The sequence below is a fragment of the Danio rerio genome, chromosome 3 (assembly GCF_052040795.2).
Source record: "Danio rerio strain M-AB ecotype USA chromosome 3, GRCz13ab, whole genome shotgun sequence".
Lineage (NCBI taxonomy): Eukaryota > Metazoa > Chordata > Actinopteri > Cypriniformes > Danionidae > Danio > Danio rerio.
This window is the reverse complement of record NC_141023.1, coordinates 18,096,729-18,111,683: the sequence shown is the minus strand read 5'-3', so window position 1 is coordinate 18,111,683 and position 14,955 is coordinate 18,096,729. Positions and strand designations below refer to the sequence as shown.

Here is a 14,955-nt window from a genome sequence, read left to right as displayed (position 1 = left end):
GTTCATACATTTTTGCATCATTATTTTTTCAAATGATAAATTCCTGATCCTTTGCATTATATTTTAATACATAAATCCACCTAGTATAAATACTTTTGATGTTCTAAAATATTTATCTAACAAATTATGTAATAAATTTAAATAAAGACAACAGTGTACATAAGATACATGTTAAAGCTATGAAACCTCATTGCATAATGTGTTTAAAGGTATTTAACTGCTGTAGTACTAACTGCACAAACATTGACAAAAAAAAAAGTGTATGATTGATTTTTTCCCCCCGCTGAATTTGATTGAAAGATCAGAAGGTTAGTGTATCAGTATAGCAAGGTCGTAAGTGGACAAATGACTTTAACCCCAGAGTTTAATGCCAGATTTGAACAGGACTGGTCTCCTATTTTACCTGTGATCTGATCGGCCAAAATGCATCTTATTACCCGGTATAAACATGACAATGAACTTGATCAGTAATGAAATCGCGGACTTCTCATCCACGTTTGCCATTCCAATGCTAAGCCTAAATAAACAAGCCTATGGTGTGTGATCAGAGGTTGAAAAAGCAGTGCACTGCAGCACACAGGCGCGCAACCACAAATAGATTGACTGAATCAAAAAGGCGTTCAAATTGCGCAATGACAAGAAATAATATAGACTGCACCACAAACCACATTAAAACGAAAGTAATGAGCCCGATTTAAAAATGTAATGAGTAAAAAGTACAGACATTTGTGTAAAAATGCAAAAAGTAAAAAGTTGTCAGAAAAATAAATAGTGGAGTAAAGTACTGATACCAGAAAAATCTACTTAAGTACAGTAACGAAGTATTTGTACTTTCCATCTCTGATTTGTGAAGATTTATAAACGACATATGATCGTCGTGACACTAGATTCAATCATTTTTTCTTGTGTAATGTGGCATAGTTCAGAACGACCGATACCATGCATGCGACACCTCAAGACACCATCGCAGAAAGTCGAGCATGTTTAACTTTTCACATCGAGTTCAGTCATGTGGATGACACTGTGCAATAGGAGCACATATTTCTCGGTTTTATCAGTGGGTGCTGCCGTTAATGCGTTTAAGAAGATATTTTTCCCAAGAAAAATATAGTCATTATATTTTTGTTTGTGCCCGTCCACTACTCACCTATATAGGTGGATGATTTTTTTTTTGCTCTGAGATATAAAGATTTATAAAGGTTAATAAATGTTTCACTGTGATTGTATCACAAACCTGTCATATATTTGCCAATTTTTTAATATGTCATTATTTTAAATATTATGTCTTTAGTATCTGCTTTTTCCTTGGTGTTGTTTATGTGCTCTCATTTCTCCGTTTCACTCGCAGCAAGTTCAGGCGAGGGACTATTTAATAAGAAACCCTGGCTGAAAAATATACTTTTAGATTTCAAAGAAAATATCTTAATATTAAAAAGGAATCATAAGTTTTATCTTATACATGTTGTAATGAATGCCTTTAATAATGCTGTTATTAGTTGTCAGCAAGCATCAGTGTTTATTAAGATTGAATAAATATCAAAAATATTTAAATTGTGACAAGACATTTTGTGTTTATTGAGATTGAATTAAGATTAAAAATATCTAAATTGAGATAAGACATTTTGTTATAGTAACACTCCTGACTGCTTTGGGAAATAACGCTTGTCGTGGATGTCACGGGATGACTGATCCTGAAGGAACAGGTAGTCTGCATATGTGTTACCCACAACAAGTTAAGATTTTTTCAAGAAAAAAAAAACACCAAATAAATTGTAAAAAAAAAAAAAAAAAATCTGACATAGTGATTTTTTTGACTGACAATAAAAATCGCGTAATCTGACCAGGGTTTCATAGGTTCATAGAGCTTCATATGTTGTATCTGTAATCCAACAAATTTTCTTTAAAAATAAATAATTATTTTATTTAATAAAAAATGTTTTTAATCAAATAAATGAAGCCTAGGTGAACATAAGAAATGTCAGCCCCTGCATTCTTTAACATTCTTTAAGATACTAGCCCAACAGTGGAAACGCAACATGATTTTAGCCTCACTGCTCATGCTCCCGGGCTACTGGCATGACCCAGCCTAATAAAATCCCTGGCTCACACTGGCCCAACAGTGGAAATGCAGCAGTGGGAATTCTTGAACTGGCTTGCTTGGTTTTGGGACTTGTAGAGCTCCGCATCGATGGATTTGCTCTTCAGTGTTTGGACTTTCAACAGTGAAAATTAAACCACACTGAACTGAACTAAAATAAACTTCAACTCTGAACTGGACTGGCACAGTTTCAGTTTACTTTAACTTCTATGTTAAGCTGCTTTGACACAATCTGCATTGTAAAAGTGCTATAGAAAAAAAGATGAATTGAAAAAAAAAAAATTAACTGAAGCATATAAATGACTGGTTGTTGGTTTTGTTTTGAGGTTTTGATTACAAATCATGATTAGTACATGATTAATATACCAATAGCTCTACAAAACTAAAGTCATTTGGCTTGGCCAGGCCAATACATACCTACTCGCTTCACAAAAATTGCTTGTTGTTTATATATTTTTAATATATATTTTAATAAAGAATATTATATTTTATAATATATTTTTATGCACACATGAAAGTGAGACGAGCAAAGGTGGAAACAAATGATATTAACTTAAGAAAATAAAATATGGCATCCATAGGGCTATTGATGTGAATAAGCCTTACTTTGAGGCTTGAATCCACTCTTCATACAGCTGGTAGGACATAAGAGGTTCAGGCAGCTCCCTCAGGTAAGATTTCAGGGCTCCTAAATATTCATAGAAAAACAGAGTTTAAGAGTTAAGAGTTTAATTGCAAAAACCAATAACTATTTTTTGTCATGTTCAGATATCATGTTTTTTTTTATTATTGCACATGGAAGATTACAATAGCTAAAAACATGATTTACAGAAAAATTTTCTGAAATCCTGTTTTTACATTGACTATTGAAAATTACAACTACGAAAGACTTCAAAGAGTATGTTTTTGTAAAACTTATGACTAGATTTCTGACCAATTCTAACATCTGTGGTTTTCAATTAATGCTTTAAGTGCATATGCTGGCATTAAAATTGTTTAAATGACTCTGAGTAGACTTTTTTTGGTGCACTTTCAATTTATTTCTTAGATATTTCTATATATACGTTTTTAATAAGCACAAAACAAAACAAAAATACAATATGTATTATTTTTTTTACAAATAATAACAACAAAAAAACTAAATTTCAATTTAAATTTAATAAAATAAATACAGTCAAAATAATAATAAGAATATTGATAACAATAACTAAAAAAAAAAAAAAAACAGTCCAAACAAACATAAGTCCTGTCATGCAACACACACCTGTTCCAAATCTCCATTGATAACACTCACACAGCTGATGCTGCTCAAGTACTGATTACACACTCATATATAGCGGTCACACAGCCCTTTTTTTTACTTCCACTCATACGCATGCAAATGCATCAGAGCGGAAACGCAAACTTATGCGACAAGTTTCACAGCTTGGTGAGAACTCTGACCTGTGAAATTATATCACTTGAATGCTGAGATCAATTGAAGTTTAAAACATGACCTCTCTGGACAGGAATTTTAAATATGGACCAATTGTTCGCTTTTTTGAATGGCTAATCAATTTGTTTAATCCCCCCCTTTTCGCAGATATAATAATGTTAATAAATGTTTATATATAAACAACTAAATGATATATCTTTTGTTATTAACTACAAAATGGAAAAAGAAGGCTTTAGCTTTAGAAACTTGTGTTGCTCACCTGGCTTTTGAAGATAACTAACAATTTCTCCTCAACCTTTTTTACTTTTCGACCTGATTGTGATATTGATCAGATAACACGTCAAACAGACACAGTGCTCTTGCTAAATTTTCGCTAGTTTTTCCTCCATTTCTAGGGTCCAAATTAACTGAAAATGAGCACTTTTAACTTCTCGCCCAACCTCCGCTACCCTGCAGGTACATGTAGCAGTGAATGCTGCTCTCTCATTGGCTGTAGGTGATTGTGGATGTTACGTTTAATCAAAACTCATTTCACATGGCATAATTTGAATACCCGACAGCTCCAGATATTTAGCTTGCCAAATATCTCATGAGTGTCGGCGACTCATTGGCGAGTCTCTCATGTCGCGTTCTTGATAGATCATGCTGTGTGATTGTCACTCACATGAACGAGCACTGATTTGCCTGTTATTTCAGGCATTTGTCGGCGATTTCTCAAAACCTGTCGGCAAGTCAAAATCAGGGCTGAAATCATGCAGCCTGAACTCGGTGTTAGTCAAACTCAAAACATTGGAAATGGAGAGGAACAACAAGTGTAAAATTGTCTGTGAATCATAAGTGGCCTACTTTCAACTCTCAAGAAGATATAAACAGTTTAATTCAGAACAGTGCACATGTTTTAATAATTGATCATGTTTATATTATTTGTGTGTGTGTCCATGTGTTGTAATATGTTTTTTTTTTTTTTTTTGGTAACTTTGGTCCTATGCTACCTGTCTTGATCAGAACTTCCAGGTAAAAAAAAATATTGCATCTCAATAGGACATTCCTGATTAAATAAAGAAATAAATAAATAAAATAATTAGGGAAGAGGCCCCAGATTTTTTCTAACTTTCTAGAAGCATCAGCCCTAGCAAAATGAATTCTTTCAAGCTTTCACTTTCAGATTTAAGCCTCAGCTGGATGATTTCATTCACTTTTATTGCACAATGCATGCAATGTAATTTTCAAAAACCCATAATCGGAGCTCTTTAAAAACTGAAACCATTTGGTCTCTTCACACTTAAACAAACGAAAGATCCAAGGTCTTTAAATAAATATATATTTTTTTAATTTTGGGAAGTTGATCTAAATGCAGAAATGACAATTCTTCAAACAAACTGCTTAACCCTACAATCGAATTGCGAAAAGCGGGACATACCAGCGACTGCGTGAGGGTCTGAGTAAAACTCCTCCAGCTGGGAAGTGGAACAGTCCAGAGCCGCCTTTAGTTTCTTCAGTTTGGAGGCTCCAGCAGCGATACGGAACAAACCCTGACAACAACGGAAATATTGAAAAAAAATATACATCTTCACAATGAGTGGCAAAATGTCAATTAAGATTGTTATATGATAATGACTGAAAATGGCGTTTTCGTTTGAGTCAGGGATGGTTTCACAGGGAATCGTCTGTCTCGTTTCAGTGCTATTATTAGTCTGAGTTTAGCCAAGAAGCAGAAGTGAAGCAGCAGACGTCTCAAACACGCAGACACCGCCACAATGTCCTTCAAGATACTCAACCCTGACATAATCTTGACCAAACATGCAGGTACTCAAGCATTGTTCTGAGTCTGGGGGTCATTCATTTAAATTGCTTTAGAAATCACTGTTAATCACTGTACTCTATACATTTATTGCTTCATTCATCAATAATTCCATCCATACATATATCCGTCTGTCTGTCTGTCTGACAATCAACTGGTTTATTAATCCATCTGTTTTTTCATCCAATCTTTCTGTCTCCTCACCATCTATTCAACAATCCATCCATCAATTGATCTGTCCTTTCATCCATCCTTTATTTGCATTCATTTATCTATCCACCCATCACTGTCTGTCTGTCAATTCTTTCTATCATTCCATCCATCCGTCAATCCATTATTTCATCAATTCATTCATCTATCAATCAATCTGTCTATTAATTCACCTATCTATCCATCCATCCAAAGCTCCTTTCCATAAATCTATTAATTATTTGATCTATTTATTCATCAATAATTCCATCTATCATCCATAAACTTATCTTTCTATCATTTCATTCATTTACCAATCACTGTCCATCTATTCACAGCATCTAATCTTCTATTCATCCATTCATTCATCAATCCATCCATCCATCCATCAAGCAATCATCTGTCTATCAATTCCCTTATGTATGTATCTATCTATGAACCCTTGCATCTATTTATCCATTATTTAATTGATTTATTCATCTATCATTCCATCTATCATCCATAGACTTATCCTTCTATCATTCCATTCATTCACCCATCATTGTCTATCTATTCACACCATTTAATCTATCCATTTATCTATCTATCTATCTATCTATCTATCTATCTATCTATCTATCTATCTATCTATCTATCTATCTATCTATCTATCTATCTATCTATCTATCTATCTTAGATGAATAAATAATTTGATTTATCTATAACAGATGAATGAATCATTTGATTTATTCATCTATTATTCTGTCTATCATCCATGAACTTATCTTTCTATCGTTCCATTTATCTATCCATTGTCATCATACATTCATTCCATCCACCTGCTCATCCATCTAGTAATTGTTTTATGAATTTATTCATCTTTCAATCATCACCCATACACTTTTCTTTCCATCATTCCATTTATCCATCCATCATCTATCTATTTACACCACCTAATCTTCTATCCATCCATCTGTCCATCAATCCATCCATCCCATACACCTTTCCATCCATTTATTCATTAATTTATCGGTTCATTCATCTATCAATCCATCCATCTAACTGGCCATCCATAAACCTATTTATCATTCCATTCATCCATCCATCATTTCATTCAGTCTTCAAACTATCCGTCTACACGCCAATTAAAAAATAGTCTGTCTAATTTTTCCGTATATCTATGTATCTGCCTGCTCAACTCGTTCTGCACTAACATGCAAAACTCTCAAAAGACAGAAATACTGAACACTTCCTGAAAATGACAGCTAATATGCCATTGTGTGTGCAGTAACAATGCACATCTACTTCCCCTGGGAATGAAAACATCTCATCTTTTCATCCGCCGGTTCTCAAGTGTTGTTCTTCAGTGTCAGATACCTCTTCCTGCATGCCGGTCTCCAGCAGCATCATGACGCAGGCCTCAATGGGCAGAGCGACCTCTCTGCCGGTGCGTTTCAGATGTTCCTCCAGAGCTGTGCCAAACGCTGGCTTCTCCATCCATTTATCTGTGTCAGATGACGAGATTGATAGAGAATGGCTGGAGTTATAGCAGGAAATGTTTAAGAATCATCACTAGATGTGTGTGGAACACAGATTTAGTAGGTCAGGATGATTTGCAGTGTGAAACAGGATACATTATAATGCTGGCCACCAGAAAGCTTTGAAAGGAAAAGATGATTCACAGTTTGATGACTAGCCAGATCTATGGGTGCATATCATAAAACCTGTCAAGAACATACCTGGGTCATATTTCACCCTAAAACTGAAGACAAAACCCACACAGGCTGCTTAATGCACTTTGAACGTAATTATTATTACAGGGTGATGATTTCAGAAGTGTTGTAAGTGACTCGTGTCAAATATTTATCGTGCAGACGCTCAGAGCCAGAAATGAATATTAAATATCACACCTTGCTGTGACTGTATGTTGGGCAGGACACTCTCGATGGATGCCAATGCTCTTCTGTGGTATTCAGCTTGAGCTTCTAACAACTGTCAAGACGAATGCAAAACAACACACTAAATTATTTTTATACTACACATATTCGTATTATTTTAAACCTATTAAATGGCTAATGTAAACCAGATAGTCATGTTTCTAGGCACCTATACACACACTTCTGCTACATTTAAGGACATTTTGACAGCATGTTTAACATATCTTTTTAACACACTGGTATCGTGTTTTTAGCATAACCTGTTTAGCAGAAGTCTAGCATACATTAACATGCTGCTAGCATCATTCAGAAATGTTGCCATCACCTATGCTAACATAAATGACCATGTAATTAACATATTTAACACTATAATTACCATAATGTTTCTAGCATGCACAGGCATGTTCAATGTTGTTTAAATAGCAGGTCCCACTTTATATTAAGTGGCCTTAACTAACATGTACTTACATAGGAATTAATAGTTTGTTACAATGTACTTATTATACATGTATTTACTGTGTACTTATGCTTGATTAAAAACATGTATGTAACTACATCTGTAATTAACTTTTGTAATTACATTTGTAAATACACTGTTGACCATCCCTTACACCTTAACCCACCCTTAAACCTACCCATGCCACCAAACCTGTCCATAACCCAACCTCTATCCCAACTCAAAAGCACCACAAGTGTTCTCAAATACATTATAAACACAGTAAGTACATTGTATTTATTTTTCTTATATAATAGTAGTTAAGGATACTTAATATAAAGTGGGACCAAATAGCATACTGCTAATGCATTTTTAATGCGCTTTAAAACACGGTTAAGCTAACACATCTTGCTAGCATAATTCCTAACATGTCTCTAACATATTTAACACAACCATTGTGTTTAGTAAATATTCCTTATAGGCTAAATCATTGAGTGTTTGGTTCAATGGTTTAACAACATACACAAATTAGCATGTTGACAATATGTTTTTAACATGTTGATAGCATTATTAACATGTTCTTTACCTCAGGCAACATAAAAAATAAAGCTTCATTCATTCAAATAAACTTCATTGACCAGATATGCAAACCAGAAACAAGTTCTTAGTGGCATCTTTACTTCTACACTCACTTCTACTACATTTTATTATAGTTTGACAGCATGTTTAACATGTTTTAACACACTGGTATCATGTTTTTAGCATAACATGTTTAGCAGAAGTCTAGCATACATTAACATGCTGCTAGCATCATTCTGAAATGTTGCACACATATGCTAAAATGAATTAACATGTAATTAACACATTTAACACTATAATAATAATAATGTTTCTAGCATGCACTGGCATGTTCAATGTTGTTCAAATTTGGTAAACTCTGCTAGCCTCAATTAGCATACTGCTAATGCATTTTTATGCATTTTAAAATATGGTTAAGCTACCATCTTGCATATTTACCATTGAGTTAATAAATTTTGCAGACAGGAAAATATGCTAAATCACTGAATGTTTGGTTACACAAATTGGCACGTTGACAATGGGTGTTTAACACATTGCTAGCATCATTACTAGGGATGCACCAATATGGATTTTTTTTGGCCGATATCAATAACCGATAGCTCTTTAGAAATGGAGGCCGATAGCCGATATATATAGGCAGATAATTATAGATAAATCAAAAAGTTATATTTTTTTATACAGCAAACATCATAAAATATTAAACTGCTCTGATGAACTGATTAGTCTATACTCAAAGCAAAAAAGCTATCATTTCAAAATTGCAAGGGGATTATATAGATCTATATTCATTTCACATAAATCAGCATGCAAAAAATTAATTATTTCCTTTTCTTCATAGCAAATTAACATGCAACTTGACTGTTGCATAAAAGTAATATATTAAATAACAAAATGGGATTTAATCAACAAGCAAGTTAAATATATTTTAAATAATATGAAAATGAAAGAGCTAAGGACTAAAACCAGCTCAAATGTTCTTGAATAAAATGTGTTACAGTGATGTACACATGTAAAAATTTGTCATGCCCAAAAAAAGCCTTTTTTTAGAGGTGTTTTGACAGTTCAGAGCCACCGTACAAGCAAAAAGCTAGATACAGATTGTATTACTTTAGAAAATGCGGCACAGATTCATCCTATTTTGGCGTTTTAGATTCTTTTGAACACATGTAGCTGCTGCTTGTCAATCAGACAATGCTTCTGTGTTCATTCTTGTTGTCAATTGCGGGAAAAATGATCGATGAAAAGTTTGTGATAAACCGCTGTGAGTTTCACTCAACTCAAACACAGAGCATAATATAAAGACAATGTGTGGCGAGATGAGAGCCCCTATGCTGGTTTTAATGACTGGCGCATCTCTCCCCCGTGCTGCTGTGAAGGCTATAAGATCAGATATGTGTGTGTGTGCGCGGTGACAGCCCTTACGCACGCTCATTATAATCAATATGATTATTTTGATCATAAACAATCTTACATCAACAACACATGGCAAGCAACGCATTGATAATAACAAATAATCATATTAGATTACAAACAACCCAACAAGTTGTTTAGCACGTGTGCATCGCTGCTGTTATGTTTACACATGTAATTTTTTTCCTGAGGCAATTTAAAGCAAAATACACAATGGCACTCAATCAAAGACATCTACAATGATAAAGAACATGGTTACTTACTGCACTGCAATACAACATGAAGAAAGTACAGACTTTGAAGGAATAAACAATGTGAGGAGAGATCCATTATAGTGAACTGGACAAGTCTGAACAAGTTCCGCCCATGTATGCGCAAGGCAGGCAGTTCTGTGCAAGTACGTAATTTATCGGCTAAAAGATTGCGGCCTAATTTTAATATTGGATCGATAAGGATAATCTTAAAAATAGCATTTATCGGCCGATAACGATATGGCCACCGATATATCATGCATGCCTAATCATTACCATGTTATTTTCTTCAAGCAACATGAAATACAGCTTCATTCATTCAAATGAACTTCATTGACCAGATATGCAAACAAGAACTAATTTCTAAGTGATATCTTTATTACACCTTTATTTGAAAGTTAAATTAAATTTTCCAGTTTAAACTGATCTTTATGAGCCATTGTATGCTTCAGGTTCTCATAGAAATGACTTACCAACACATAATAGCGAGCATATTCTCCCTCCTTGGAGGCAAAGCTGTACATATCAGCAGCAACTTGATCCTAAAGAAAAAAAACAGATCAAACTAGGTTCAAAGTCCAACATAAAGTCATGTTCACACTCAACAAAGTCAGACTCATATCCAACCTTGCATATTTCCATTCTGTTCTGAGCTTCATCCATTTCCTCCTTAAGCATGTCAACTTTGGCAGCCATTGCTTGAGCATTTGTAGCTGACGGAAATGACTTTGTGGCCTGGTGATACCTTTATTGCAGGAATATTCTGAATTATTACAAGCACTGCCAAGTCCTTAAAATAACAATTTATTGGCATTTTGGAGATGCACTGCCATCTTACAGAGAGCCTTTTAATATTTCATTCAATGATTCTTATTCTAAATTTGCATTACTGTTACCATATACTTAGATAAATACGCATTACCTTATCAATTATTATTATATCCTTATAAACAGTTATCATTAAAACACACTTTAATAGCCATCTTCTGTAAATTAGGGAGAAAAATGTGTGACAATCGTATCCATGAAAATATTAGTGGTGTTTTGTTAGTGGTGATGCTTGAATAAATTGTTTTGAGCCATACATACACACCTGCCTTTTGCAGAATCATAATCCAACACCAGTTTGGCTAAATGTCTCCTCTGCTTCTGGATGTTAGGAATATCCACCTTCGAGAGCAAAAAACCCACATGTAACACACACTGGTGTTTTAAAGAGTTGTTTATTTGGCTTTACACACCTCTGCCAGCTGATTTAGAGGATCTAGAATGTCTTTCTCCAGCAGAACTTCATGTTGGCTCTGTTCGAAAGCCAGTTTGTTTTCAGCGTCCCCACAAATGTCCATCATCTTCCTATAGACCAGTTTGAGGGGTGTAAACAAAAACAATGGTCCCAACATATTTCCTGTTTTACATTTTTTCATTTCTATTGCTTTTGAGAATCCAAAAAAGAGCCACATATTGATAAATATTTTTATGATAGCAGTTTTATCATTAGGTTATGATTGAATTGCCTCTTGTTGCATTTATAAAATAGCTTGATAACAAGCAGGAAATTATTATGGGCCAATGACATGACCACATTGAAATGGTCTATACAGTTGATGCAAAAAAAAAAAAGCTGAGGTAAATGAAGGCAGAATTTTATTTTTGGTGTGAACTACCCCTTCAAATTTGTCTGAGAATATAGATGATCCAGGGATATTTGGTCACAAAAGACAGTGAATGTTCAAAGATTTCTCATTATAAGTGTAAATCACAGTCATTTTTGTCTGTTAAAGAGGGTTTATAAACTCACCCTATAAGGGACTCTTCTCCAAGCTGAGCTACTCCTTCCACCATGGATTGTGAAAGGATCATCAGAGGAAGCTTTTTCTAAAAGGAGAAGAAGCGAAAGCCGATCATAAACAAAAGTGATGAGTCTTTAGTATCAACAGTCGTATCTGGAAAAGCAGCTGTTACTAACATGTCTCTTCTCTGCATCTGTGCCCACGTTACCCTGTAGACACATGACCATCTTCTTGTGTACATTATGGGAAACCAATCGCACATTTTCCAGGCGTCGCTCAATCTGTAAGATAATGAACACATTTGATCCAATTAAAAAAAAATACATCAGTTATCGGATAAAGTTCCATCCAGAAAACTAATCATCTATGCACACCTCTTCTGCTTTTCCTTCACTTTGTCATGAAATTTACCAAACATCAAAAGCACTGCTGGGCTGGGCTAAATGTGCATGTGTGTGTACATATGTACTTTTAATACCTGACAATGCATGAAGCAGTGCCAACAATTGAGGTTGTTGCCAGAAGGGATACAGCTGTGGATGGAAGTTAGCTAAAATTATTTAATTTATTAATTTACTTATTAACTGTATTTTATTAATGTCTACCCCCTTTCCCAACTATCAAAGTAAGGCAAAACAATCAGAGTATTATAAGTACAGAGTATTATTCATATTATTTATTAAATTAACCAATTAAATAGTATTTTGATAACGCCTATTTCTACCCCAACATTAAACCCCATCTTCACTGTAATGTAAAAAATATTAAATATTGTTGTACAGCGTCACAAAAATGATGCTATATTATGTATCAGCAGCTGTGTTATATCTAGATTTTACCAATAATTCATCTGTTGTATATAAAGATTTGCTGCAAGGGGAAATGTGCTTCAAATAAACACTATTGACCTTATTCTCCGCAGACGAGCGGGCGCTGCCATTTGAATCTTTTTGGCACGAGACTTCCGGTCTCATTCACTTCCATTCATTTTTAGACATTAAAAACTGCTTGTTTCGCTGTTTGATGTTGCAAACTGATATTTCCTTGTTATATTATTCTACTTGGTCTGTATAGTCATGCAAACATTTGTTTGTAGAGCAAGTAGTTTGACCGTTTTTGCCGTTTATTATTCCTTGTCATTTCTCCCATTGGCGACTGAAACGGAAGTTCTAAGACAATCGCGAAAACAGGCGCACTTCCGCATTTTAGAATAAGGTCAATATTGTCATATTTGGGATGTTGAATTCAATCACTTTCATGGCCACACGTGTGTCAAATCAACTACTACAAACAGTTGTGAAAGAATAGGTCACTCTCAGGAGCTCATTAAATTGATACCGTTATGGGTTGCCAGTGTACAACTTGAGATATCACAAATATTTTAATGTCTTTAACCATTCAAACATGCTAAAACCACAGAGACCACAGAGACAATCGGCTCCACAACTCAGCAGGTGGGAATGCGGGAAAAAAACAGCTCCCCTCCTTTCATCCATTTATATTTGAAACATCTTCCGAAACCCAGATGGTCACTAAGCCCCTTTTCACTCAACTCACACAGAAAGGTCATTTCAAAATATTAATGTTCTTTAGTAATCCAAGTCAATTTATCCATCATGTTTGATATCATTTAAATTGTCTCAGTGCGACTGGTACAATGGTCTCATTACCTCAGAAATAGACATAACCAAAATAATAAATATATAACTTCAGGTATCTTTTGAGCCACTGTGAAGGGTGTGCCTTTCCTATAGGCAGAAACTCTTCCACTAAATGCAAATGCCTTTTGTTATTTAACACACCCCTTTCCTCGGGGGGATTCTTGAATTTACTACTTACAGGAAAGTTTCTAAATGTTCGGGGTGATTCTATAACTATGAGCCCATAGTGTGGAGCTCCATGTTATGTATATTTTGAAGTCAGGTATGGATCTTTTAATCTTGGATTTATCTTTGATAATTTGATGTCTTGTATTGATGGTTTATGACTAAATAATTGGCATAATACACATTTACATGACTATTAAATTGTTTTGTTTGGACATATTTTGCTTAATCTGTAATTATTAGCTCTAGTAGATTACGCTGTATCCTTGTTTCCCCACTTCCTGTGTGAGGTCAGTAGACAGACTAAAATCCAGTTGAGATGGAGCATTGGGCTCACTAATTGTATTTTAGGGATCCGACTGACTCTTAATATTGATTCAAGTGTACTTAGTTGGAAAGGGCGTTAACTTCCGTCTAGGACAACAAGGAGTTGCACGACTAACCTAGATAGGGTACCCGACCTTTGTTTGAAAGTAATTTTATTTTAAATTATTAATTATTTTAATTTAAATTAAGTGTATATGGGAAACCATGGACTTGGCTAAATCAAAGTTATTATAGAGTACAGTAGTCGGTTACATTTATAATACTGGCCCTAACCTCTGCATGGAAATTATACTGTCTTTACTCAAGGGTGTACATCTAAGAAGGACTAATTAAAAATACTTTAGAATGAGCAAGCATGGGAGCGGCCATCTAAAAGTAGTAGTCATCTACCTCTGTGTAATATTCAAGTGTGACAAGAGTGTGACTGTGAGGGACGCCATCGGCCGGGGCGATTTCTTTGAGTGACATGAGCACCCGAATGAACAAATGTAATAATTACAAGTGAAGATAAAAGGTTCAACATTTATCTAAATTATATATTGATATAATTTTCTTAATGTTTGATGATTGGAGTTGGATAAAACAAAAGATAAATATATTAATATTCTAAACCACCTCATATTCAAATTGGAGTCAGCTATGAGTTAAATTTAAAGTAAATAAACATTGTGCACTGGAAAGACCAAACAGGCAATGAACCTTCATCCACCAGTGGACACTTCTATTGGACCAACTGGGTGGACCTTATATTAAATATTAAACTGTTAGTGGTATTATTACAAAATAGAAAAAATGACTCGTCAATAAAGTGGGTAAGCAAGGTCCATAACGACAACAATGAGTGAGTTTCGGTGGACTTGAGACGCAGAGAGTAGTTGACGACGGGGTTCAAATCTG

The 14,955-nt window shown here is 34.6% G+C and overlaps 1 protein-coding gene across 21 annotated transcripts in view; it reads right to left on the bottom strand.

Annotated features, from left to right (window-relative positions):
• The window catches only part of arhgap17b (Rho GTPase activating protein 17b), a 71,725-nt gene that overhangs the window by 24,586 nt on the left and 32,184 nt on the right, over positions 1-14,955 (bottom strand). For all 21 annotated transcript variants that reach the window (XR_015479373.1, XR_015479371.1, XR_015479374.1 and 18 more), the window contains exons 3-12: positions 12,082-12,186; positions 11,914-11,990; positions 11,357-11,468; positions 11,209-11,285; positions 10,743-10,860; positions 10,589-10,657; positions 7,413-7,494; positions 6,880-7,007; positions 4,954-5,065; positions 2,705-2,786 (exon numbers count right to left, since the gene is read on the bottom strand). Coding sequence is in view for 13 of the 21 variants with exons in the window: in XM_087241898.1 (XP_087098024.1) it covers positions 2,705-2,786; positions 4,954-5,065; positions 6,880-7,007; positions 7,413-7,494; positions 10,589-10,657; positions 10,743-10,860; positions 11,209-11,285; positions 11,357-11,468; positions 11,914-11,990; positions 12,082-12,186 (962 nt within the window). In the remaining 8 variants the exon portion in view is untranslated. The remainder of the gene's footprint in view (positions 1-2,704; positions 2,787-4,953; positions 5,066-6,879; positions 7,008-7,412; positions 7,495-10,588; positions 10,658-10,742; positions 10,861-11,208; positions 11,286-11,356; positions 11,469-11,913; positions 11,991-12,081; positions 12,187-14,955) is intronic.